The sequence below is a fragment of the Artibeus jamaicensis genome, unplaced genomic scaffold, assembly GCF_021234435.1.
Source record: "Artibeus jamaicensis isolate MK-2021 breed Jamaican fruit bat unplaced genomic scaffold, CSHL_Jam_final contig_3152, whole genome shotgun sequence".
In the NCBI taxonomy this organism is placed as follows: Eukaryota; Metazoa; Chordata; class Mammalia; order Chiroptera; family Phyllostomidae; genus Artibeus; species Artibeus jamaicensis.
The window spans coordinates 6,382,601-6,410,187 of record NW_026521729.1 but is presented as its reverse complement, the minus strand read 5'-3'; the positions used below and the strand labels follow the sequence as shown (position 1 = coordinate 6,410,187).

Sequence of the window (27,587 nt, the reverse complement as noted above, 5' to 3'; positions counted from 1 at the left end):
GAGAAACTCCGCAGCCACCTTGCCGGCTGCAAGCGCAGAATTGAAGAGGACCAGGCTCCAACACTCGGTGCTTCACTGCATTGGCCAGCACTCCCCGAGGGGGAAACTGTTACCAGCCCCATTATGCAGAGGAGAAAATGGAGGCCGTGAATGAACCAGAGGCACAGAGTCTGCAACAATGGGGCTGAGTGATCTCAGCGGGTTTATTTCCCCTCTGGGGGTCCCAGTGGACTCTCTGCAATGTGGGACCCACTGCCCAAGTCTCAGTGGCACCTTGAGAACTCAGAGAAATCAGGAAAAGAGCCAAGCACGGTGCTCAGAACCTGCTCACCTGCTCTGTCCCCTCGTTCCTCCCACCTGAAGACGGAGGTGCTCCTACCCGCCCCCCTCCTCACCCCCAGGCAGATAGAAAGTCCCTGTGACGAGGTGAGAACTTGCTCGGAATTCAGCGGCTGGGTCCTCCTACGGGGGACTGTGCTACTGTGGTTGTTATTATCGGTGTGAGAGGCTCTGGTCTGAAGGACTGGGCCACAGGAGCTCTGACTCCAAACAAAGAAAGTGAAACGCGGCTGCTTAAGAAGGACCCTCGACCGAGCGCTCCCCATGGCGCCGGATGCCAAAGCCCTGACTCCATCGACCTCCTCCTCAAGGTGTTTTTCCACCTCTGGGGGCAGCCCTGGGGGCAGGAGACCCAGGGCGCCTGGGCGGGCTGGACTCCCCAGCTGCCCCTTTGAAGTACCCAGCATGGGGTGGGCTGGAAGGAAACCCTGGGCCGCAGAGGACACCGTGGCAGCACCTACCCACCCCCACCGGCCACCTCCCCCTCATTGTGCAGCCTGACTGGGCCTTTGTTGCCGGAGCCCAGGCAGGGGACAGCCAGGGACCTGGCCTCATTATGTGCCTGACCTCAGGCACGCCCCCTTCCCCCCAGGGTGGAAGGTTAACTCGGCTGCCGGCCACGCAGGCCTGGGCCTCCGGGAGGCCTCCTTCCAGGGACAAAGGACCAGCCCCCTTCCTCCTCTCCAGGCCCCAAAACAGCTGCCGACCTGCAGAGCCCATTCAGGATGGCAGTTGAGGGGCCTGGAGGCCCGCTGTCCAAGGCTTTGATGGCTCAGAAGTCACCAGGGGGCCTCCTTCCCAACCTCCTTCCTCCCACCCCGTGGAGGAGACAATGCTCAGAGGGCTGTTTCGGGAATGCAGCCAATCCCTGGGGGAGGGGGCTGGCTGAGGGGGACTCCCTCTGACCACGTTCCAGACCCTGCTTCCAGCCGCTCAGCAAGGCATGGCGGCGGGCCCCACAAGGGGTCAGAATATAATCAGAAGCCTCCAGTCCTGCCCCCATGGGCCCCTCAGTCACCTGGCTTCTGGTATAGAATCCGCGCCACCTAGCCACAGATGGGAACAAAAGTCCCTCTGGCTTATGGCATCACCTTTCCGTAGGAGGGCTCCTTTCCTGGATACTAATCACCTGCCAAGCAGGATGCCGACGTATGTGCCAAGGCAAGCACCAGGTAGGCTCACCTGGGAGGCTGCTCCTCCTGACGGCTTCCCCTGTAGGGTTTCCAGTACTTGCACACTGGACCAATGCACCATTTTACCGTGAGCTGATTTTAATTTCAAAAGACTCCAGGGAAATTTTTTGGAGTGTTTTATTTGCTGGAGACCCTGGCACCGACTCGGGATCTCCCCAGGAAGCCGCGAGCCGGTTGTGCCGCGGCGTGAGCGCCGGTGCGGGAGTTGTGCGTTCACGCATGTCTCGGCAAGCAGGTGTGTCGCAGCGTGCGCACCACAAAAGGCCGGCTGAAAGCCTTACCTACAGAGCAGGCAGGCAGCGTGAGCCGGGAAAACAGGCCGGTCGGCCCATTGTTGCGGAGGGCTGCCTTTCAAGGGACAAAAGGTAGAGGGGGGAGCCGGAGGACGCACGCAGGAGAGGCACGCACTGCTGTCCCATTATCGACGCCGTCTTCCCGGCAGCGTCATGCGGGCGGCGTGTGTGCGCGGTGCGCGCGCCCGCGAGTGCGCGGGGCCCGGCCCGACTCACATTGTCCTGCCCCGCGGAGAGACGCGGTGCCCGGCACTCTGACAAAGACATCGATTCCCCCCTTCCCTGCCGGAGCAAGATCACATGAGCTCCCGGAGTGACACGTCCTTAACTTTTCAATGGGGTTTTCTCTTTGCGACTTGTTTGTTGGTGATACATTTTTTAAGACCCAGTCTCTCCCCGTGTCCGTTCTCAAGCCGCCATCTCCCCGGTGCTCGCCCCCCAAAGCGAGCTGGGCACAGGCTGATTAGCTAAGCGCGCAGGCAGCTCGCGGGCATCCTGGGCTCCGGGAATGCCGGAGGGGAGGAATTGGGGGGCGGAGGGGGGATTAATTGCCAAGAAAACACAGGCTGTGTGGTGACTTTGATTCCATCAATTACCATTATCTTTCTGCACAGGTCCGCCAGCTATCCCCGGGAACCGGCCACGTTCAACTTTCTTTGCCAGTCCTGATACCCCGTCAGATTTCTGGCGGTGTCGCAGCGGCCGCCTGGGCTCCTCCTGGGCCCTTATCAGCCTCTCCCAGTCAGCCTGGCCGGGCACAGCTGTTCCAGGCCCTGGGCCCTGCACTTTATCTGCGAGCACAGACCTCGGCCTGGCAGGCCGTGGGCCAGGCGCCGGCCCGGCATCCCCCAGGATGCTAGTGGGGAGCACCCGGCCCTGCCTGGAGCATCCTCTGGGAGTTCATTACCAGCCAGGGTACCCCAGCCCAGCGGCCAAGGTGCGGGCCAGGCTGCCCTGGCTCACCACCGGCATCATTAAAACTCCAACCTTCTGGAGAGAAGAAAGAAGAACCAAACCACAAATTTAGATTAATAAAGCATTTGTTGATTCTACAGCAATTTAGCAGGCCCCTCAGAAACCCACCAGAGACCCGCAGAGCTCCAGTAATTTTCTGTTATATTATCTTTCTTGTAAAATACTTCCCCAGACAGAGTCCCCAAAGGGGCTCAAATATCACTGTGACTAACCAAAATCAATGTGCACTCACCTATTGACATTTTTACATAGTTTTTGGATTTAGTATCCAGCCGAAAACACAATCAACTCCTCTGCCAAGGAACCGACAGGCACTTAGCTAGTCAGCTATTAGTGTTACAAAGGAAAAAATGCAGGCGCCCAGGGGAGCAGGGCCAGGAGGCAGTGACGTCAGGGGTAATTGGGTGTCTGAGAGAAACTGCCAGAGGCTGGCCAGCTCCCCGGGGGCCCGCACAAAGCTGGGCTGTAACTCTAATAAAGGAGAGGAAATTCTAGAAAAGGGGGCTTTGCTACAAAGGAGCCCAGGCAGCCGCCAAAAATAGCCCTTTGGAAATAAATAAATAAGTGTGGCCAAAGCCTATAGATCTAAAAAATAAAATAATTCACTGACGGAGCAGGCGTGCGGGCCGCCCCTCCCTGGCCATCTGGGGCTCCAGGACCCCGCCCCCGCCGCCCTTCCTCCCTGGAAACAGACGATGCAGTGCGAGGAGCAGGCCCGCCACCCCTGTGGGCCAGTCGGATGGGTTTTCTAAAGAGCCTAAGTTTGCCACCCCCCTTTCCCAGAGGCGCATGAGGAGAAGGCATTTCTATTGTTTGGGTTTCGGTTGTTTTTTGTGTTATTGGTTTTTAATTCCTTCCTCCCCCCACCCTGGGGTTGGCTCTTATAATGCCACTTTCATTCAGGGACACTTTTAGAGGTCCCTGCCACATGGCTCAAAGCCCCCCTGGAAAAAGTCTGTACTCTGGAGAGGGGGGATGAGTTTTCCTCCTTTACTGTTGTGCCCCCGAGGCAGCGGCTCTCGACCCTGAGGTGAGAGGTTATGGCAGCGCCCAGGCAGACTTCACCACCTCCCCCCCCCCCGAAAAGAGGCTGCCGTCCGACGTGGAGGGAGGGCAGAGACGCCCTGGATCCTGGCCCCAGGCAGGCATGGGGCCCCCTTGGGAGGCTGCAGCCCCCGCCCTGAGACCCAGAGGCTGCTGGGAAAGTCAGGCCTCCTTGGTCAGGCGAGAGAGGTGACTTGGAGAAAGAGATGGCGAGAATGGGATTCCCAGGGTCAGGCTCTATTTCAACACTTTGAAAGAAAACAGTTAGGCCCAGGATTTAAAGGGAGGGAGGGAGGGGGGGAGGGAGGGAGGGGGGAGGGAGGGAGGGAAGGAAGGAAGGAAGGAAGGAAGGAAGGAAGGAAGGAAGGAAGGAAGGAAGGAAGGAAGGAGAAAGCGCTCCAACCCAAATCTACTTGGAAAATTGGTCTGAACAAAGGTCTTCAGCTAAAAATGTCAAGTCAGCACCCTGGACCCCTTGCCCACTCAGTCACGGAGCCCCTGCTGACACCCAGAAGCACCCCCCACCCCCAGAGCCTGCCCAGGGCCGTAAGCCTGCAGCCCGACCCCATCAGGACGCCCCAGAAACAGCCAGAGCTTCCGGCTGGGGCTAGGGGGACACAGCGGGCCCAGTGTTGACACCGAGGAGGAAAACCCGGCTGGAAGAAAAGAAAGGAACCGGCGACTGACGGCCCAGGGGAGGGACGCGGAGCTGAGGAACTCGCCAGCCAGAGCCCTGGCACCGAATCGCAACCCTTGAATCAATGATGCAATCGCTTAATTAATCAGCTGCTCGGGGTGGGTGCGGGGGTCTCTGTGTGAGCGTCTGACCCAACCAGCTCCTGGTGGGCAAACCCCCCTCCTCGGGCCCCCTCTGCTGGGCCCACGGGACCACAGACGGTTGAACACCGTCTGGGAGTCTCAGTGAGGGGGGAAAATGTGAGTTCCCAAGTCCCCTGTGAGATCCAGTCACTCTGGCAGAAAGGAGGAGTGTGGAGAGGGGAGGAGGGAGGTGGGAGGGTCTTATCGGCAACTTAGAATATCTTGGCCTTGGCTGATTCAAGTTAGCTTTCTCGATGTTATTTTCTTGTCCCAGTCAATGAGACTGTAATAGAAATAGCGAGACCTCTTTTCAGCAAGCTAGTGAGTGCCAGAGGTAGAAGGAGGAGAAGCGGTTCGAATTAACCCTGAGGCTTCACTTGTTCAAGTCCTGTAACTTGTAAAAAGCTAATAATGAAGGTGAGGGCACAGACGGCAGGTCTGGTAGGAGCCGCACATAAGAACTCGGGTAGCCCATGTGCACACGCGTGTGCAAATACACACATGTGTGCACAAGCTTGCAAAGTGTGTGCATGTGTGTCTGTGGGTGGGGGGAGGGTACCCTTTCTGTGTTTCCAAGACTTCAGCAACAAAACCCTCGCAAAAAAGTAGTCGGCAACCTCCCTATTTCCTTTTCTGACATCCCAACTGGAATGAAGGGTTTGCAACCAGTGTGCGTGGGGCTGGACCATCTCCAAGGTTGATTTTCTCATCCTTCAGGCACAAAAGGGAGGACAGCGGAGGGAGGAGGAGGGCGCGCGGCCGATCTCTCAGACCGACCCCAAACGGTTAATGATAATGAGCCGGGAGCTCGCTCCAGGAACTTAACAGCTCTGAGGAAGAGGGGAGGCCCGGGGAGGGGCCGGCAGAGGTGTTTTCAATTACCAAAAAGAAAAATAATTTATTTTCAAACAATACCCCTCGACACTGGGTGTTTAAAGAGCAGAGACTCCGGCCCCTAAAATATCAAAGTGAGATTTTTTAAAATAGGAGAGTCATCCCCCTTCCCTGTCGCAGATTTTACTGTGGCGTTCTAGAAGGCAGATTAAATGAAGGAAGCTCAAACACACTCAATTTTGTCCTTTAGCAAATTCTTCTCTTTCAGTCTTGCATGAAGAAAAAAAATCTCCCCACAGAGTTTTTCTCTCTTCCTGGTGTGGATCTGGGCCCCTGCAGTGCCCTGTGTAATTTCCAGTTCCTCAGAATTCAGGTATTAATAAAGACCCCATGGGGACTTCCAACAATATAACCCTACATTTTGAGGCATTATGAAAGGAAACCCCCAGGGGTCTGTGGCTCAAATTTCTGAAATGTAGGCATTGTAAAAGGCACCCCAGGGGATGCCCGCAATAGAAATCTGCTGAATTCAAAGCATTTTGGAAGTCCTGGTGGGAGTCATTACTCCCACTGGAAGCTTTTTACAAAACATGTGTTGCTGACATGTTGACAGATTGCTCAGTGAAGTGTTTAGGTGCATGCACAAGGCGGGCCTTTGGAGACGCTCGGCGCTGCCAGCGAGTCTCCGAACACTGGAACCGGCACCATCCATATTTCAGAACGGGGGAGGCCGCGGCGGCAGGGGACAGGAGGCGTGTTCATCGGACCGCCAGCGAGCCTCGCACCCCTCCGCCGAGGAGCCACTTCGAGTGGGCCGGCCCAGTCCTCGCCTTTGGAAGCCGGTCTGCGCGGCACAGCTGCGTCGGCCCTTGTATCCCTGCCAAGGGCTTTACTGAAGGAATCTGAGGCCACCTCACTGATCGCTGCAAGGCGTCGGGCAGACCCGACTGAGGAGGGGGCGGGCGGGGGGGCGTGGCCGGCGGACGGGGCCTCCATCCTCAGCCCTCCAGGAGAGGCAGCGTGGCAGGGAGGGGGTTTGAACTGGGGCGCGCTCGTCTTGACAGCGTTAAGCTCAGAAAGTGATCTGTGACTTTAATAAGGCAGAGGGGCTCAGAGGAATTAGCTGCCTAGGTGATGGGGCCGGAGATGGATGGAAATGTATTCATGGCCTGGTCGGCCATGGGCCAGGCTGGGGCTCCGGGGAGGGCGACTCACCCACAGCCCCACGCGCTCCCTCCGAGTTCCTGGGCCACTGGAGGAATGAGAGCCAAGCAGGCCCGCCTCTGTGCGCGCACACACACAGCCCCCCGGCCCCCGCCCCACACCCCGTGGCAGGATAATGCGCCATATGCCTGCGTTCATAAAATTTTAAAGGTAAAAGCAGATGTAATTTGATAAATGCGTACATGTGTTGATAGGAGCACACGAGCCGGCACATTCCAATGCCAAGCTTGCCCTGGCCTTCCCACTCATGCCTCAGGAAGGCAGGGGTGACCCGTTACCCCGCCACGGCCACCGGCACACAAAGACATTTCGTCGTGCGTGTGTTTTTTTTAATTGATTCTCTCTGAACTGTACTATCTGTTACACTGTCAGCTTGGGGTTTTCCCTTACTGAAAAATTTAAAAGCACATTAAAAAACAAAAAAGTCATTTTTGCTTAAATACACAGCACTCAGGAGCAGAGGGGGTGCTGAGGGGGGCATGGGGACGCAGGACTTCACCGCCCTGCTCCAACCTGACTTTGGAGTTGGCTTGTAGGAGCCAGAGACACACTGTCACCCTGGTGGGCTTCCTAAGTCTCTTCCCTCCTTTCAGAAGTCAACTGCATTTCAATGGACAAATGGCCTTTCCGAGAGAAGGGTGCCAGATTTCTTCGCCCCATGCCCATCACAGACTTCTGGGGACACAGTCTCCGGAGAGGCGGCTGGCCGCCCTGGGTGTCAGCCCTGCAGGAGGCCAGCTGGGGGGGGGGGTGCATAAGGCTCTGCTGACCTCATCGGATCCTTCCCACCAGCAGCCTTGGCTGAGCAATTCTGAGGCTTCGAGAGTTGGCTGGCTCCCACATGCTGGGGCTGGGCAGGCAGGGCGTCCGTAACTACCGGGTCCTCTGTCCCTGGGCAGCAGGCATCTCACACCCACCCATATAATAGGTGGTCAGTAACCACGTGCTGATGGAAGGGGTGAATTAAGAAATGAAGGAATGGATTTGACTTTGGGAAGTGGGCACACAAGGCAATGCACAGACGATGTACCCTAAAAGCCCACGCTTCAAACCTATATAATCTCACTAACCATCGTCACCCAGATAACTGTAAATGCTGTTAAAACAAAGGGGAGGAATGACGACCCTGGGCCTCGGAGAAGACTGCCAGAGTAAACCCTGCAGGTGCACTCCATTAAGTCTCGAGGAACAAAGGCTATGTGTCCCTTTCAAAGTAGATGTTGGGGGACCCTCTTCTTCCAAGAGGAACTTGGTCCTGGAGGCTGAGAGAGGTGGCTAAAGCCAGGCCTCAAGGGGTCCACTGGTCCAGAGAGCTGCCTCTGCCCCAGCACCTGGCCACGCTGTGCCCAGAGGTGGACCACCTGGTGGTGGGGGTAAGGGAGGGCTGCAGAACTGAAAGGAAAGAATCTTTGGGGGCTCACACCTTCCTGGATGTCACAGCGCCCCAAAACCCTCCCACGCAGCATGCTGGGCCTGTAAACCCATGATCGCTCTTGTGCTCCCTGCTCTGATTCACCCGGTCCTGCCCGGAGAGTCCCGACCCCGTTCCTGGCACAGTGGGAATCTATATTTACGTTTGACAAGAGTAACCAGCTTGTCCCAGTGGGCCTGGGCCTTTCCCCTGTTTTAACTCACAACCCTACACCACAGTAGGCTTGTGAGCCCTGGGCTGACCAGGACACTTACTTGGTCACCCTCTGTCCTCCGCCCAAACAGTCAGCTCTGTGGGGCAGGGACCAGCACCAGCCGGACGCAGTGAACCCGCACTCACATGAATGAGTGAAAATTTTTGTGCCTGGGTCGCAGAGGGTCTGAGGGAGCATCACACAGAGCAAAGCTCCGCCCTAGGTGACAGCTCCTCAGAACACACACACCGCGAGCAGGAGGCAGCAGCTCGCGTGGCGCGTGGGGGGCCTTCTAACGTGACTGCCAGGGCCAGGCGCAAGACAGCCCTGTGGCAGGGACCCGAGTCCCTCTTCCTCACCACAGTCCCAGCCACCAGTCACTCAGAACCACCCCCCACCCGTTCTGGAAGAAGATGGAAGGGGCCTTGGGGTGGAAGGAGGAAAAAGCCTTAGGTGCCAGCTCAGCTCCGACTAGGTCAGGAGAGAGGTGAGAAAGCACGAGGATTCCTTGCACAAACACTTCCCATGAAGCTCCAGTCCCATGCCAGGCCCTGGGAGGGCAAAGGTGTGAAGGCAAGGCCTTGGCCCCTCTCGGGACCTGTGGGTGGGCCCAGTCCAGCTGCAGGGCGTCGCACCCGAGCACCGCGTCCCCTGGGACGCCGCAGAGTCAATCAAAGCAGGCTTACGGGCAGCAGCGAACAAAGGGGGTGAGCTGTGGTCGATCGGCAGGTAGGCGTGGGGACAGGCTGACGCAGGACGAGCAGGAGAGATGAACACCCAAAGGTCGCACTGCATCACTGGATCACGGCTGGAGTTTATTTTCTCCTTTTGGCTTGTCTTTATTTAATGGATCTCCTACAACCAATTTGTCTAACAAGCATGTAACAAGAAAAATGTATTTGGGAAAACAAGGGAGTGGGCCAAGTGCTCCTGGGAGCCCGGAGGAAGAGCCGGCCTGCTGCCTGCTGGGAGGCCGGGGAGGCTTCCGGGGTGGCGGGGAGAAGTCTGGCTTTGCCAGGGAAGTGAACCGGTGGGTGGGCGGGTGGGGTGGGGGGTCCCGGCAGATTCCGAGGGCAGGGGCGTGCTGGAGAGTGAGGCCGCAGGCTGCAGAACCGGGACAGGCCCAACCACAGTGGCCACCTGAGGAAAGGGGCAGGGTTTGGTCTTGGGGGCCCTGGAGGCTGGTGACCCTCGGAGTCCTGACCCATCCCCTCTCCCACCAAAGGTGAGGGGGCCACCGTTTGCAGAAGGACTGGTTTCCAACACACAATTAGTGAGATGAACAGAGCTGCGGTCCCAAACTAGAAGGAACCTCCAGGTCCTTACCTCCCGCCGGTCCCTGTCTCAGTGTCCGGCCAAGCCGACGGCCACACTGGAACGACAACCCTTGGAACAGGCGCTGGGCCCCCAGTCCCAGCCCTGAAGGGGCTCTCTGGCCCCTTTCAGGGGGCCAGGCCCACTGCCTCTGCTGCCCTCCGTCCTGCCAGAGTCAGGAGTGACAGGGCCCTGGGCCCACCACCTGCAGGGAGGCTTCCAGCTGCTGGAAGGGCAGCTGCCACCAAACACAGTCCGGGTGTCAAACGGAAATTAAAACACAGGACCCTGCCACACTTTTTGTCATCCATTCATAAAAAAAACAAGAGCGAGAAAGAAGAAAAATAGGTCACTTCAGTGAAATTTACAGGGACATAGAAATCCAAACCTCGCCGGAAGGTCTTCGGACTCCATCTGGCTTCCGATGGCCAGGTGTGCCTGACCCAGAAAGGGAAGAGGGAGCCCGGAAATGCGGAGCAGGGCGGGGCGAAGGCCTGGGAGCCAGCGAGGTGGTGGTGCCTTCAGCCTCACAGCACGGGTGGCCCCAGCACCAGTGACTGCTAGGCCCCCAAAGGAAAGTCCATCAGCAAACCCCAGAATGACTCACAGATGAGTCCACTCTCTGCACCGCAGCCACAGTGGTCCTTTAAAAGCACGTCCTATCATGTCACCCTGCTGGTTGTAGGACGAAACCCCTCTCCTTCCCTGGCCTCCCAGGCCCTGAATGATCTGGCCCCAAAAGAACTGATCCCACACCCTCGGTTCCCTGCTCACTGGGCACCTACCACCCTGGCCTTCTTGCCAGTCTTCCAGCCCTATGACCTCTGCCTCCCCAGGGCCTTTGCATATGCTCTTCTCACTAGCCTTCGCCATGACCTTCACCTGGTTATCTCTTATTCATCTTAGACCCAGGGCCAGGACTCGTAAAGGGCCTACGTGCAGAAGAGAGTTCACACCACATTCATAAAATTCAAAACAGAAAAAAAGCACTAAACTTTAAAATAAGTGTAAAGAATTCTTGGCATTTTTTTCAATACATTTATTTGTGCTATATACATTTTAATATTTTAAAAATACATTATATTCTTGCAAAAAACCTTATTTCTCATATAGGAGTGGCCCTGCCTTCCTGGTACCCTAAGCACTTACTTGGATGCATATGGTTTATATCTCAATCCCGACCTCACCACCTCCAGGAAGCCCTCCCAGATATCTCACTGCCCCTGCACCACAAAGACCAGAGGCAGAGGGTCCTCTCAGCACTTTCACAGCACCACGTACTTCCCCCTAGAAGCACCTGTCCCAGCTGCAGCTTTCCCATTGTTTGTGTGGTTTTTGAATTAATGATACTCCCCAGCACACTCAGCTCCACCCGGAACCATGTCTGCCTTGCCCACGAGTGTGCCCCTGCCTTTGCACAGTGCCCAGAGCACGGCAGGTGCTCGAGAAACAGCTGTTGAGTGGACGAACAGACGAGTGACTGCAGGAACGAATCAGGGTGACAGCTGACATTACAAACGCCATCAGCAATGAACCGAAAGAAGCCGTCACTGAGCTCCTGGAATAAAGCGGATCCCCCCCAGGGAACTGAAGTTGTTCTTCTGGTAAATATGCACAAGATGCCTACTATGTGCCGAGCCTGAGGGCACCAGGATGAACAAGAAAAGCCTTATCCTGCAGAAAAGACACATGAAAAACCCAAAGGGAAAACAGAACCTGGGGGCCCTGGGAGAAGCGAGGAGACAGGGGTGGGCTTCAGGAAGCTCCATCACCTCGCTGTCTGGTCTCCCTGTGTCATCCCTCAAAGTCAGGCCAGTGCCACCCTGCTGGGAGCAGCAGAGAGACATGACGTGGCTTTGCCCTGCAGCAGGCCGGGGTTGTTAGTACCTGCGTCCCTTAGAGCCACCTCCCGTCACACAACACACAGTGACCAGCACCCACCCCAGGCCGGGCACGGTGCCAGCCACGGGGACATGGTGGCCAGGCTGCATCCTGCTCAGTGGCTCTCACCCCAGCCAGCCCAGCCTGCCCTTCAGGGGCATTTTCTCAAGCACCACACCAATCAGAGAGGCTGCTACTGGCATCTAGTGGGCAAGGCCAGGGCTGCCGGGTGACCTACAAAGCAAGGGACAGTCCCTCCTCCAAGGGGAGACCCACCAGCTCTGAATGGCACTCGAGCTTGGAAATTCTAGCAAAGCTGCAGCCGCTGCCAACAAGCCACACCCCTACTTCGATGTGCCCACAAGTGCTGGAGAGCAGGGTGCCTGAAGCGAAGTCAAACCGTTGATTGTCCTGAGAAGTGACATTTGCCCAATGTGTCCAGCTCAGGCACCTTGCAAAGTCCAGCTCCCATTGAAACTCTCCTTGCTACGTCCCAGGCCCCACCTCCCCTCAGAGTGTGCTCAGCAGCCCCACAGTCCTGGCTACTCAGAGTGCTGTCCACCCTGGGAGCAAAAGCAGAATCCTGGCCCCTCCCCTCGTTGACCTGCTAAATTATAATCTGCATCTCGAAAGGTCCCACGGGACCTATATACACTTTAAAGTGTGAGAAGCATGCTTGAGGCCACTCCAGGACAGCCTTCAGGGGAACCTTCTGTTCAAAATTCCCTCCACCTGCTTTGCACTCCATGCCCTGGCCCCGCCCCCATCCCCTGGCCCTCATGTCCTGCAGCTCTGGTGAGAGCACCTTCCTTCCTGGAGAGTGAACCACGTGCCACGGGGTGAGTGGGTGGCTTTTTCTCCCTACTCAGCTCAAAGGTAGGAAAATGGGAGCGGACCCCCAGAACAACCCAAACACGTGTCGGCCTTAAGGAACCCACCGAGGGAAGATTCCACTTACGGCCCAAGTAGGTCAAGGGGGCACTCGAGGGGCCAGAAGGCATTCTCTTTCACTCCCGAGGGGGTGGCCGGCCTGAGAGGCCCTTGCTGGAATGCCGCGGGGACAGAGTGCACTGACGCCCGTACCCGCAACCCCAGACCTCTCAGGGGTCGCTCTGCAGCTTTGATCCACACCTCGCCTCGTGCCTTCTCTTCCATGAGCTCCTGGGGAGGCAGGCTAAGGCCCTTTGGTGGAGGCCTCGAGTCCCAAAACCGACCTCGGCACAGCACCTGATACCGAGCCAGCCCTAGGGGCGACAGGTGACAGCTGCGGGATGGGGTGGGTGGAGGGGGTGGGGTGGGTTGGGATGAGACAGGAGAGAAGGGAAGGCAGGACAGGCCGGGCCCAGCCACGCCCCTTTGCCTCCATCACCCACGGAAAAAGTGCTCCTGTGGGGGCACAGGTACAAGGATGTTTGCCACAGCAAGCGATCGGCAGCCACCTAAATGCCCCTGACCAGCGAGCCGGCTGCAGAGGCCATGGGCACCCCGGCTATGCGGGGCCAGGCAGCCGTTCACAAAGAAGGAGGAGGATCTATGCGCCAACGTGGAAACTCTCCGAGGCACAGAGCTGCACGGAATAAAAAGGGGCGCGCTGCAGAACCATAGATCCGAGATGGTGTCATTTATTTTTTTAATCAAAAATCAATATGACATTGTTTCTATGGATACCCTTACACCATATTTCATCAAATCCCAGATACCAGCGATTGTAAAATACACCGTTACATACCCCTAAAAAAAAAACCTGTCAACTAAACCATGACACCCCACTAATTCTTAAGATTCATCTCGATTTCAGGGATGCTACTGTGTCTTAGCACCTGTGAAACGTGACGTTATGTAAATTGGCAGTGGAAGAGGTCTCCGAGGTGCGAGCTACAGCGGTGACCGCAATTAACCTGTGGGAGGGGGCGGGACAAAGGAGGCGGGAGCCTTCTCTGCCATCTTTGAAACCGTTCCAAACAGAACGGATTGATGCGCTAAGTGATATTTAATAAATGTAACTTTTTTTAAAACAAAGAATGACTGAAAGCCCCATCCGCCCCCCCCCCACTAAAGGTGAGGCAATGGTGATAATAGCGGACCAATGCGTGACATCCGTGGACTTTCCACTGTGACGAGTCAGGACAGAGCCACCAGGCTTGTGAAGAGGAGAGGGGTTTGGTCAGGGACGTCCAGAGGGGGACATGGGATAGAAGAGAGACAACAGGAAGGCAGGCTGATCCGGGGAAATGATTCACCAGCTACTCGCAGGCACACAGCAGGGCTACGTGGTGGGCTGGGGTTGTCCCCCAAAACGGCACCTTCACCCGCCCCACCACTGTCTGCAACGCTGTTTGGGAAGTCACAATGTCATCCTCAATGCATCACCCAGGAGGGACCCACTCGGACTCAAGCTTCTAATTCCACCTTAATATCCAATTCCATGTGCTGGGCAGGGTGGAACCTGCCGCAGCCACATCACCTTGCCCTGCAGGCAAATAAAAACAGCTTCGGTGCTCAGGGCCCGGTCTCCGGCCCTGTCCTCTGGGGGTGGGCGGCGATGCCAGCGAATGGAAAGCACTTGCAATATAAACACAATGAACAAAGAGGCTCCTCCAAGCATCCTTGACCTTCCAGCTCTCCTTGACTCCTCCCCCGCCTTTGTCCCCAGTGAGGCTGCAAATGGAATGACGCTGTGGGGGTGGGAGGCGGGGGACAGCCACACAGTGGGCCCTCCATGCCACTTTCTCCGGTGGTGATGCAGCGAATGGTGTTAATCAAATGACACCCGAAGCAGTCGCCCACTCAGGCAAAGGACAGAGTTTCGGCCGCTCGGGCCAGGAGTTGAACAGCTGCCCCTGCCAGGACCCAGGCTTGGGTCCGACACACTCGGGCCTCTGCCGTCCTGCTCTGTGGTCTTACGGCCCAAGACCGAAGCACTGCCCAGGACCGTGCCCTGGAGCCAAAACCCGCACCGCAGCCCGACTAAACCCCAAGCTCCGTGACAAATGGTGCCGCCCTCGCTCCCCAGACACGGCCCTGCAGGACACGTGCCCTTCGGTGCATCGGGTATCACATCCAAACTGGGACTTCTCGGCGGCAATCTAGGGTGACGCACAGGGCATGTGCCAGTGGTCCCCTCAGATTGCCTCTACCTTCTCCCCCCTCTCTGCACCCAGGAGGCTGACCGACAGGTCCTCTGCTTTGGGCGTCCAGTGGGGCTCAGCCGGCCGTCCACACAGAGACTGAGGACAGCAGGAGACAGAGCAGGGGATCTGTCCTCCGGCGTGCTCCCTGGGGGGGGAGGGGGGGTGTGACAGGTTTCGGTGGCCTCTCCTGCAGGGCAGCCTGCATTGTGGGTGCCCAGATGTCCCCAAGGCACTCCCCACCCCAGTGGCTTCCCCTCCCCCTGCCCACCTCTGTCAGGGGCCTTTGATTAAATGCTCCTCAATGGCTGTGTTGGAATGTGCCATCTGTTTTCTGTTAGGTCCCACGAAGGTGGCCTCTTTTAAACAATTTTCAAGTGAATATGTTGAGATGTCTGTTAAGCATGCAATGAAGAGGCATTAGAAAAAGAAGTGACAAGACGTGGCTCACAGTGACATCTCACTGACTCACTCCCCCGGCCCCTGTCCTGCCACCTGGCTGTAAGGCCCCTGATGACTTCTGCCTGCAACTCTGCCACTCCGTCCCCACGAGGTGGTCACCCTCAAAGCCTGCCTCCCATCTCTCCCAAAGCCCCCCACTGCATCAGCGCCCCTCAAATCCCTCCTGGGACCATAGGGTCTCCCCATGCCCTGTGGAGCTTCTCTTTCCCTGGGACGCAGTGGCTCTGGGGGGCGGAACCCCACTGCAGTGATGCCCAACCACGAGCCCAGCTGGTCGTGCGTGCTACACTCAACATTCGTTATCTACATATCTGTATATATATGTATAGCAGGAATCTGCCATATCCCTGGCCCCGAGCCAGGGCCTGGCACACAGTAGGGACTTAGTAAAAACTGAAGGTCTCACAGGCAAAGGGTCCCCATCCACAGGAGCAGCAGAACACCCCCTTCTGGTCTGCTGTGTGGTCCCTGCCCTCCCACCCAGGAAGCAGGTAGCAGAGCCGTTTCTGAGGCCGGCGGGGAGGTGGGAGGGACGCGTGGGGTTGGGAGGCACCTGCCAGGAGGAGTCTCCAGACCAGACTGCCCACAAGAATTCCTGGTCCTCAGCCACCCAAGGGAAGGACCCATGGAACACCCAGGCCCCTTCCAACAAATCATCCAGTGACTATTTCCTGAGCACCTACTATGTGCATGTGTGAGAGGGCAGAGCAGGACACTGCTGGGCAGAAGGCCTCCTTCTAGCAGCAAAGACAACAATGCAAAAGGAAATCTGGAGAAAATCAGATGGGGGCCTTGCTAGAGAGTGAAGGACAGCTTCTTTAGCTGCGGAGAGGGGGTGTCAAGAGGGCCACGCTCGGCAGGTGACACTGGAGCAGGGACCCCAAAGGAGGTGAATGAGCTCTCCAGATGAAACCTGCAGGAGCATCCGGGGTGTGGTTGCAGGGAGGGAAGCCGTGCAAAGGCCCCGAGTGCAGACCAGCACAGCCGGTCCAAGGCTCGGGAGGAGAGCCAGGTGGAGGTCAGGGCAAAGTCACTGAGGCGGAGGTCTGGGCAAGGTCACTGGGCAAGGGCAGTGGGAGGGGGCCCCAGGCAGGTAGAAGCTGCCCTGGGAACAGATGCTGGCAAGCCACAGGCAGATGCCCACCATCTGTCCTCGCCAGTTCCCTGATGCCTGCCCCTCAACCCCCTTCCTCTCCGCCCCCACTCCTCTGCCCCTTCCAGCCCTCAGAAGGCATCAGACTGGCTCCAAGGACAGATCTGACCTCGTCACCCATCACTGGGCGGCACTGACAAGCACAGCCAACCACTCGGCAAGGCCCAGCCTTCCGGCACCCAGCGGGGCAGAGTGAGGGGAAGAGCCGGGCTGGGCGTGCCCCCACCCAGCCAGCCGCCAGGCACCCACCTACACAGCAGCCTCACAGCCTCCCTCTTCCCAGATGCTCCCATCCCGAGCAACGATGTCATTTCCAAAGGCAGCCTAAATAATTCTAGCCAGTCGACCCTTTCAAAACAAAACTGTCTAACCCGAAACGAAGCATTTTATCATCCCCGTCTGTGTTTTCCCCGCGCCAGTTCACGCGGTGTTTAAAGACACTGCCGAACACCCCACGGATCGCTCAGCTCCACCCCAGACCAGGGCCGGAGCTGAATTTCAGGTTTCCTTGCTCTCTTCCTGCCCCACACTGCTGGCAGCCCCCCGGCCGCTGCCTCAGCCCAGCTCCAAGGCTGGTCGGGTCTGTGTGAGGAGCCGGAGGTAAAAAATAAACAAATAAATAAACAAAGGCCAGTCCCCCGCTGGCCGCACTCCCTGAAGCACACATCCCAGCCAGCGGGAGATAAATTTGGTTGGTTTCTCATTCTGTTGGAGGATGGTCTTTATTTTTCTGTGGGAAGGTGTCACTTTAGGAATGCCAAACAGGGTCTCAGGGTCCGGAGGCACCGGAAATATTGACCAGTCTGCCCTTCGAACCCCACCTCTGCACCCCACGCCCCTCGGCCTATGGCCATCCGACATCCCACCTCCAGGTTTTGAAAAAGGCTCTGGCCACCAGGAAGTTGCTCCTTCCAGGCGGGGTCCCTCTGGCTTCTAGAAATGGTCCTGGTTCTGCCCCTTGGAGAACCAAGATGAATGGAGAGAGGTGCCAGGGTGTTCCCCTCGAACTGCCCCACAACTGGGACCACGGCTTCCACTGGGCAGCCCCTCCATCAATGTCTCACCCAGAAGCGACAGTGAAAATATCAGCCACCAGGTCACCATTACAGGAACAGACACGGCCGATCTGGCGGGAGTCTTTCCTGCTGAAGGCAGAGCCCCTCCCCTCTTCGAGACCCTTTCGTGGAACTGCACCCACACCCCCGTCTTCGGCCAGCGGCACCCCAGTTCCCCTGGGAAGATCTCTGGGCCCGACACGCAGAGCGCACGACCTGGACCGGCCTTCGTCAGAGCAAGAAAGTGCTAGGTCACCAGGCCTTCGCTGCGACCACGTTCAGCCGTCCCTGACGCCAGTCCTACACCGGACTTTTTGTTTCCACCAAATCCCCCGACCTGATGTGAGCACGTTAGGGGTCCGTTCTCTGGCATGGACCACTAAGACGCACCTTCCCAACATGCAAGCAGGACTTGGAGACCTCCTCGCTGTCTTCCCCCCACCGCTCTCCAGCCACCGCCTCTCCACCAACACGAGGAACCCAGCCATTGACTCCATCCTGCTTACAACACAGCCTCACACCCTCAGTGTGACTCACTCAGCCTCCAGGTTCACTAATCAATGAGGCCCCGGAGCACACTAACCATTTCGGCAGTGACCCGCCTAGCTACGCCCGTGAACCTCCCCCGCACACTGTTCACGGGGCCTCGGCCAGTACTCAGCTACCCCACGGAGGGAACCAACTCACTCCCTAGAGCTGGTCAGTTCAGGGCTGTGCTGGCCAAGTCGGCGAGGGGCCGCGCACACCACGCCCGGCTGTTTCACTCCCCAGTTTGTTCTGAGTCTGGAATAGTTCTGAGCTCACAGTCGGTGCTCAAAAGGGTCCCGTGAATGAGTGAACGCACGTCAGGTGACGCTCTGGGGCTGAGGAACACCTTTCCCTCGGCTGGCAGTCCGCTCGGGTCTTTGGACGCCGGGAGCTGTAAACTACTCGGCGTGTGGAGAGGTCACCTGTGGCTTCCAGCGATGACAAGGGCTGTCACAGAGCCACCTTCTCGTTGCGTCTTTTACCCCCAAGTCGGGCAGCATGAAGCCGGGGGCTCTTCCTGTCCCCACACCTACGGGCGCCTTTCTCAGAGCTTTTTCAAGCCTCACAGGGGAGCTCCCCGAGACAGATTTCCTGGGGAGCACAGTGGTCAGCTCTCTACGCCCAACAGGATCGGAGCGGCACCGGCCCCTCCGGTAGAAAGCGGCAGGGCGTGGGGGCGGGGCCTGGTCTCTGCCTGGAAGGAGACGAAGGTGGCCGGGGGAATTGTACATCCTGCTGGGACAGCAAGAGCTGTGGCTCGTGACAAAGCTCCACGTCGCTGGTCCCAAGTGGCTCGGAGACGGGAGGTTTTGCAGCTATACGTGCACAGGTGGGAGGGGTCTTATCGAAATACCTACAGACTAAAGAGAAACATCTTTCTGAGATTTTGGAAGCCAGTAGGGGAGGATGTGACCTTTTGGTGACACTGGGTGTCCCAGGAATGCACAGCAGGCTGACGTCACAGCCCCTCCCCACACCACCTGACACCTGAGCCACTCAGGCCCCCAGACTAACCCGATGGCCGCCCAGCCCCTCTCCGGCCTGACCCAAGGCCTGCGCACGATGTCCCAGGGGCCCAGCACCCAGTGGGAGTCACCAGGGCTTGAGGGGCCCCTCTCCCAGGGCTCCGCTGCCAAACGACCAACAGACAGAGATTTGGGGGAGGAGGCTGGGCTGGCTTCAGGGGGGACCCCGAGGTGGGGGCACACTTCCACTAAGTAAGAACTCAAGGTCAAAGTCCTTCTGCCATGAGAAGCAAAGAAAACACCCAGTCTAACCGGTGTGTGGCGTGAGTCCCAAGCCCTCGAGGGTGGCAGGCTGGGTGTGGGGCGCCGCCCCCACAAACAGCCACTGAGCCAGACGGGAAGCCCATGGGCCCACCCGTCAGAGAACATGGGGGGCCCCCGCAGCGGGCGCCTGTCCCTCAGCCACCCTGAGGGCTGCCCCGCCTCCTAGAAACTACCAGAGATGCCATGGGGGGAGGGGAGTGCCAGCGACCCCTGACCCACTGCCCCCTGCGACCTTTGCCAAGTCCCACCTCCTCGAACAGCCCCACTCAGTCAGTGCTTTCAGATGCTGTGGGGTGTCCTGGAGGTTTGAGGGGACCAGAGGGCAGAGGGTAGGGGGAAGAATCTTCCAGATCCTTTCCTGGAGAGCTCTGCAGTCATCTGCTTTATACCCGGGTTGGGTTTGAGAGTCCTCTGGGCTAGATGATCTTTTGGGAATCTGAGTCCCCAAAACTCGGAGACCAGAGGACAGAACACTGTCCAGAGCAACGTGAATGGACTTCACAATGGACGTCAGCACTCTGGTCTGTGAGTCAACCACGTGTCTCCGTCCTTCCTACGTGCCCCCACACACCTCCTTGCTCCTGGTGAAGACGTCATATTTCCTGGCCACCATCCTGGAAGCCCGCTCCCCAATTCTCAGTCCCAGGGGTGAACAGGGAGCTGCCCCCGACTCCACCCTCCCCGAGCCCAGCTAATCTGGGTATCTGTCCCCCTGGGCATCAGTCTCCCTGTGGGGTGAGCCTTGGTCACGCCTGCTCCACTAGGAGCCCCCCTAAGGCAACCAGGAGGAGTTAGGAGGGTGGGGGACTGGAGGTGCCAGGAACACCTTAGCTGTGGCACAGCGGGTGACAGGCTTTGTGGAGACAGCCGTGGGGCGTGTCCCTGCAGGGCCTGGAGGGGACCTGCTAAAGTCAGCCCGACCTCTGAGTTCCCTGGGGTCACTTAAAGTCTGTGATTTTCTGCTTGTCTTGAGTCTCTACCCAGAAAGCACTTCATGAACTGAGGCCTGAGGCCGTGCTACATGCCAGACAAAGGGTCACAGCGACCTCACACAGCCCCGGCATGGAACAGGAGCAGTACCACTGCGCGCCGATGCGACACGTGTCCTCCGGAAACTTCTGAGCTGAGTGGGATGACAGCCGGCTGGACCCAGGCCACACCGGGAACATGCTCACCACAAGCTGGAAGGCCCATCTGGGAGCACCCACAGGACGCCAGAGGAGGTTTTGGCTGCTTCCAGGAAAGGTGCAGAGGCCAGGGCGCAGGCTGGGGGAGCCGCCCCTCACTCCCCGGAGCATGTCCAAGGGCTACCCACTGAGCCTCATCCCAGCGGAGGGCAGAGGGCGGAGGACAGCAAATCTACCCTGAGGACAGGTGACCGGGGAATCCACCCTGGCCCACCACTGGACACAAAAGAACCCAGGAGGCACAAAGATTCAGAAATGCACCAAGGTGACCAAGCTGCCCGGGTGGGAGAGAAGGAAAGACCGCCTCCGCTGCGGAGAACCCTCCGGTACCACAAGCACAGGACACGGCTTCCCACGGAAACCGGAGAAATGTGGATTCTCCGCACCTGGCCCCCTGCCGTCCACACTGTTCCATGAGGCGGCCAGTTCTGGAGGGACCTGCAAGCCCAGCAAGGCGACAGCAGCGTTCGTTCTACATGATCGAGACCAGGGGGAAACATCCCATGAACCTGCAGCCTCACAGGCGGACAATAACACCAGCAACTAAACACGACTCTTCTCCACGTTACCGCCAGGAGCCAGGGCACAGCTGCCGGAGCCCAGGCTCCGCAGGCACCTTCCGATGGGACCTCCGGGGGCAGGGGGCCAGCAGTCTGGGGAAGGTTCCACACCTTGCCCATTGCTGCCCTCCAGAAGGACCACGCACTAGCAGGCGGACCCAAACAGCCAGCGACTCCCGAAGGAGTTGGGAGGTGATATCTTCATACACTCAAAAACACCTTTAATGGCGCAGTTGATGACGGCTACTGAAAGGCCACCTACGGCCCTTCATCTCACCAAAGAACCTTTTTATGCAGCAATTTCCTCCTCCACCGAATTATCTTTCCCGTAAACACCCAGTTCCTGCATCCCGAGCACCCAGAGGGTCCCTAAGCCTAGTACATGCTCAGCAAATATTTGTTGAGTGAATAAACCATCTTTTCCTGCCCTCAACTGCTCCTTCTGAGTCCAGGCTGACTGAAGACCTACTATGCACAGGAGACCACCCACTTTGTGTTCTGACACCTCAAAGCCCTCTGTCCACTGTCTGCCTGCCCATGGACACAGCTGTCCTCTCGGAGGCTGCAGCCTCCTTGGGGACAAGATCAACCAAACATTTACTGAGCACCTACTGTGTGTTCCAGCCACAGGCCAAGGCTACCCTGGGGACAGAGAGGAAAATAAGACCCCAATCCTTGGCATCGAAGTTTTCAGTTGTTGCCAATATGGTTAGTGAAAGAAACAACTAAGAAGGTATTTTCCCAGGGCTTAAACGTACAGTTCTCTTACGTAAAGGAGGCTCTGACTCGTTCTAAGTGTTTACGGTCCGAGGCATTTCTTCTGGTTCCATTTCTGCCCTTTGCACACAGGAGAGTCTCCAAATGCCTAAAGACCAGCGCGGTAGCGCGGCGGACGTGGGCACCAGCCTTTGCCCTGTTTCCACTTGATTTATTGGCCATTTTCTCAGTGCTGGTGGGGGTGCCTTACACATTAAGAAAAATATCTTTTGCCTGTGATTAATTTATTGTGGTGTTGGCAATGCAGAAATGTTTTATTTTTATAATATTTCCTTTGTTTTATGGCTTTTGGGTTTAGGGTTATATTTAGAAAAGCACCCCCCCCCCCGCAAATACCATATTTTTTTTAACTCACTTGTTTTCTTTTAGTATTTTTAAGTTTTCTTTCTATGTTTGGATTTCTGATCCATTTGGGATTTGCTTGGTGTTAGGATGCGGAAGGATCCAGTTTCTTTTTCAGGGGGTGGCTACTCTGTTCATCCCGCTCACGACCACTGGGTGACCTGTTTGTCCCCACCGATCTGCAGCAACTCCTTTCTCATAACCTCAACCCTTTCAGGTCCGAGTCTGGCCTCTTTCCTGTTCCCGAGATCTGTCCCAAGCTGCCCTGGTGACCGGCCCCGCCCAGCGCTCCTGTATTTCGGAATCCCCTCCTGCCCTGGAATGACTATTTGTCCATAGACGCTTCGGAATCAGCTTGTCATTCCTTGGCCAATCCCACTGTCCCTTTCGTTGGCTAAGTTTAAGAGGGTGGGCTCATTTCGGGCATGTCCATAATTTACGGTATTGGATATCTCCACCCCAGGATGAGAGCGGCTTTTCCAGTTATTTACGTCTCCTTTGTGTCCGCCGGTGCCTGGCTCTGTTTGCGGGTCCCGTCCAAACACTGGGACGTTGCTTCCTGGATGGGTTCCCTGGCCTGGACCCATCTGTGGCCACAGGAAGCGAGACCCTTCCTGGTCTGTTTTCTGACTGGATGTCGTCTGTCTGCATGCAGGAAGGCTCCTCGCGTGGGGGTATGTGTTGAGTTCGAACCCAGGCCTCTTGCACTGCAAGATGCCCGCTGACACCCAGGTGCTGCTCACACGCCCCCTACCCCGCCGTGGGCAGAAGGCGCCGGCCGCCTGCACCTGCTCACTTGGAACAACTTCACCCGTGGGCTGGCCCACGCCCACTCTGTTTTGCCCAGAGGGAACCGGTCCCAGGGGGACCCTGAACAGTAAGGCCCGGAGAGCCCCACCCACGCCGCCCGCACACAAAGACGAGCCCGGGCCAGCCGGCGGGCAGGAACGAGCCCCGGCCCTGTAATTACGGCCCACAGGTCACTCTGGCCACAGCTGAATAAACCGGGTGTAATTAACTCTCCGCCCGGCTCTCCACGCGGCAGCACCTCACCTTTGCCAGAAAAGGAGGGTCTGTCCTTCCGAAGGAGCTGGCACCACGCTCCTCGGCCCCCACCCTCGAGAAGGGGGCGCGGCTGAGGGGGGACAGCAGAATTAAGCCACAGGGAGCGCTTTTTTTTTTTTTTGGCTGTCACTATTTGAATAAATTCCCCTTCTCTGATTTTCTTTTATTAACTCGAGGATTTAAAAAAGCTGTGTCTATCTGGAATTCAGTGTTCAACTGCTCCCCACCCTGAATCTTGTGGAACTGGCATCGGCCCCCACCCCCACCCAACCACCCCAGCTCAGGACCCGGAGGTCCGTCTGCTAGAGCAGTTTTAAAGAACCACGCTCAAGATGTCAAGATTTCAAAATCGTCCCCACAGACAACACTCCCCCACCAGTCACGGCCTCTTCCCGACAGGCCCCGCCCACCTGGAAGGGCTGACCCTCCCCACACACCTGCCTGGTGTGCCAGGGGGGACAGCCCTCTGCAGGGGACAAGGAGCAGAGAGCGACTAGACAGGTGGACAGTTGTGACTGCCCTCGGGCCCCAAATTCTCAGCAGCAGGGAGGGCCCCGCCTCTTCCCAGACAAGGCTCATTTGTTTCCTCAGAAACATCCACAGAGCACCCAGAGCCCCCGGCTCAGCAGACCATGGTCCCGTCTGAAATGGGCTTTGCCAGGCCTCCAAGTGTCCCTATGCTCTGCAAGGACGGCGACACCCTCCTGCAGCATCCCCAGCACCGGGACTGGACGGCCCATGCCCAGCGCCTGGCAGATCCCTGCGCCTGGCCTGGCAGGGCCTGCTATTGCCTTTTGTACCTGGAGCCAAACTTCTAAAGCAGAAGGCAGTATTCAAGCTCCGTATGCTAAAGCCCAGTGTATAAAACAGGCTTTTAAGGAGCGGGTGACAGAGCCCCCTCAGCCAGATGAGCTCCAACACCCACCCAACACGCCCAGAGAAACCTCTGGGACAGAGTTTGGAAACGGCATCCTGGGCGGGGACACATTTTGGGTGAGACACAGGAAATTCCCAGCGGCCACCTGTTGTGGGGGGAACCCTAGAAACCCACGACCTGGGGGGGAATAACTCCTCAGCTATCTCTTCCGTGTCAGGGACACTCTCCCAGACTGGGTCACATCTTCGCTGGGTGGCCAGAAGCTTCTCAGAGACACCCTTAGGTGAGCTCGTTCCCAGACTCTTCCAGGAATTTCCGACTCCCAGTGCTCCCGGGCTGGGGGGTGTTCCTGGCCCCCGCTTCCCCATGGAGGTCGTCAGCGGGGTCCTGTTAGGCAGCAGGCAGGGGTATCGACAGACACCCCCAGCCCCCGAGGTGGCTGCCGAGACTTCACCCAAAGTCTGTGGCTTAGCGAGGAGAGGCGGCCCTGGGAAGAGACTCCTGCCCAGGACCGAAGTACACATACTTCCAGCACAGACCCCCACACCGAGCGCCAAAGTGTCACATGTTCCCTTCTCTGCCTAGAGATGCCACCAACCTCGAAAGTGTGGCAGGGGACAGAAAAGCCACCTTGGTTCTGAGGACTGGAGGTGGGGGCACAGAGCAGGGCCAGGCGCTCAGCGAGGCTCCCACAGCTGTGCGTTTGGGGAAACGAACAGAATGGCTTTTCCCTAGAAGACCGATTCGCTGGTTGTTTTAAAAGCGAGTGACAGTATCTCATTCCCTGACAGGTGAGAATCCACCTCAGGTCTCTGCTGAAGGGAGAGACACACCAGCATCTGTGGCCCTTCTCGAGCAGGAGAAAGTGGGCACACAGCCAGGCCCCGGCGAGGTCCTGGCTCAGCCGCCAAATCGCCTGTCCCTCTCAGCGTTCTAAGATCCTACATCAGCCATCGCCTCTGCCCGGGGTCGAAGTGTCAGAGTTCCAAACAACCGGGCTTTGATTTGCTGAGCCCCCAAAAGCCCAAGCCTGTGAGCGTCCTGTCGGGCACGCTGTCTCGGGGTACCTGTTCCCTTCAGGGGCCGATACTGGGCACTGGGTCCAGCCAGGGCCCCCGTGCAGGTACGGACGTCCCTTGAGGGAAAGTCATAGCAGCTTCCCAACCACTTGGCTTTCAAACCTCTGAGCTGACGGGAAAGGCAGGCAAACTGGGAGCTTTCAGTGCCGGCCTTCCGCCCAGCACATTCCCCCAGAAAAGAGGTAGCAGGGCCCCTTCGGAACGCCAGTCTGAGATGTTAGGTCCCTTCCCCCTAAACCTGCAACCAAGATATTCCCATCCAAGGATCCCCATGGATGAAGCTGTCTGGGGTCACTGCGCAAGGAACGCCAGTGCTCCAGACTCAAAGCCTTGTAGCACAGCGCCGCCCCCCCAAGGAAATCCACATGCCACCGTCCCCCACCCACCCAACACAGGACCTGGACACACAGTCACACACGACTCGTGAAGTCGTAAAGGGCTCCTGTAAAACCCTGGCCTTGCCCACCCTCTCAGAGGCTCTGGGGAGAGAGCGTGGCAGCAGCCGGCCACTCAGAGAGGCAGGAGGCTGAGCACGGAGGTGAGCCCGGCCCCTTTCTGCACAGGCTCTTCCTGGCCTGCGAAACAGTCCACCGCCGGCCTTGGCCTCGGAGCTCAACCATCACACGTCTCTCCACGCTTAAGCTGCTTAACTGTGCGCAAACCACCTCCTAATCACTGGGTTTCTGAAGGCCGTCCAGAAATCTGGGGGGCAGGCCCACGTCCTACAGAGCACAGGCTAGAGGGGAGCAGGGACGGGGAACCTCCCCCCTCGTTCCCGCCGGCCGGAACGCTGTTGCTTTTATTTTTAATTTCATTGAAAAGGCGGATACAAGGGTACCCAAGACACCACAATAAAATGACATTCCCTGCAAAATCACATTATTAATTCTTTAATCTCACCCGAGGCGTCAAGCTGTTGCTTTGTCCAATTACCCGCGCAACCACCTGTCAGCGCCCGGCGCCGCTCTGCGTACCTCCAGGACAGCGGTGGGCCCGGTGGTCCGTCAGCTCCGCCAGCGACTCGAAGTCCTGCTGACACTGGTCGCAGGTGTAAATTGACTCATCCTCCATGTCTTCATCGTCCTCATTTCTCTCCTCTTGACTTGTCACGCTGTTCCTGTCCTCCAGCGCCCGGCTGGCTTTCTGGTCACACTCCGGCTCTCCTTCCAGGCCTCCTGCCAACAGGAAGAATACAGTCCACGTGGGCGGACGCGGTCTCGGGGAAGGGTTTCAGAGGGGCTGCCCGGCGTTTATTAAGATACATTTAATTAGTCTACCTCCCAGGGTCCGTCATTCTGGACGCCTGGCGGTGCATTAACGTATGGGGTTTTTCTGAGAGCCCGCGGTGCTGTCATTCTCAACTAGGTTCTCTAATTCTTGGTGCAAATCTTCCTCGGGATTTCCTGTCACCTACTTCCGGGCAGGGATGCTGGGGGCTGTGACCCATCTGGGAGGCGAAAATGCCTTCGCATCTGTCTCCTGACTGAAAACCGTCCTCACACACACGTTGCTCCGGAGCCCCGTCGGCTGTTCCTACCGCCCCTGAACGTTTCCCCCCAAAGCCTCGCGATTCGGAGCGGGGAGATCTGGAGTTCACTCCCCACACCCCCGAGCCTCTGGACGTGCCGATGCTGGCTCGACCCTTCGCGTGGATGTTCTGAGCCCGGAGTCCAGGTCACACGCGTGTTCGCCGGACCACAGAGAATCAGACTGTGCCTGAGACTTCACTGGCACCCAGGTTTCAGCCTCGACAGGGAGACCCAGCCTTTGAGCCCTTCCACCAATTCCTTTCACATGAGAAAGAAATTTCACAATTTCCTGCCCACTGGGCACACTTACAGATCACAACAATGATGTTTTAGGTTTGTGTCGTGTCCTGCACTTTTTTCTTAAGATTTTCTTTATTTATTTTTAGGGGGGGAGGAAGAGAGGGAGAGAAACTTCAATGTGAGGTTGCTTCTCATGCGCCCCCTGCTGGGGACCTGGCCCGCAACCCAGGCATGTGCCATGACTGGGAATCGAACTGGTGACCCTTTGGTTCTCTGGCTGGCGCTCAGTCCACTGAGCCACACCAGCCAGGGCCAAGTCCTGTACTTTTTCAAAGCCAGATGCGAACTCATAGACACATTTCTCTGCCTCACGCACCCTATAGCTACAAGCCATCCTGAGGTTCGGCCCCACTCCCAGCAGATGGGCAGCTGTGCTCCTCGGGTTGCACAGGTGAGGCACCTGGCGCGCAGCCAGGAGGAGGCAACACCCCCAGCACCCTGGGGACGCTCACCTCGACACCCTGCCTCCTGCCCAGCTCGGGGAACGGCACACAGCTCCCGCTGAGACTCACAGGACCCATGGAGAACTCGTAAATCAAAGTGCAAAATGAACAGGGTGAGTGTAACCCACGGAACAGGTCAGCAACCCCGGTAAACATCAGCGGGTTACAGCTGCCCAGGGAAATGCAGAGACTTGCACTAAAAATCAGCGCATGTGCTCGCTCTCCCAGCCTGGCCAGAAACCACTCTGGTGTGTGAAGACACGAGATGCAAA

General features: G+C 57.6%; 1 protein-coding gene across 4 annotated transcripts in view; it reads right to left on the bottom strand.

Moving 5' to 3' along the window:
• Positions 1-27,587, bottom strand: part of ZNF423 (zinc finger protein 423) — a 254,468-nt gene that overhangs the window by 143,016 nt on the left and 83,865 nt on the right. For 3 of the 4 annotated variants that reach the window (XM_037141593.2, XM_053663283.1, XM_037141596.2), the window contains one exon: positions 26,018-26,218. The exons of the other annotated variant lie outside the window; for it this stretch is intronic. In XM_037141593.2, the coding sequence (XP_036997488.2) occupies positions 26,018-26,218 (201 nt within the window). The remainder of the gene's footprint in view (positions 1-26,017; positions 26,219-27,587) is intronic. 4 annotated transcript variants of the gene reach the window in all.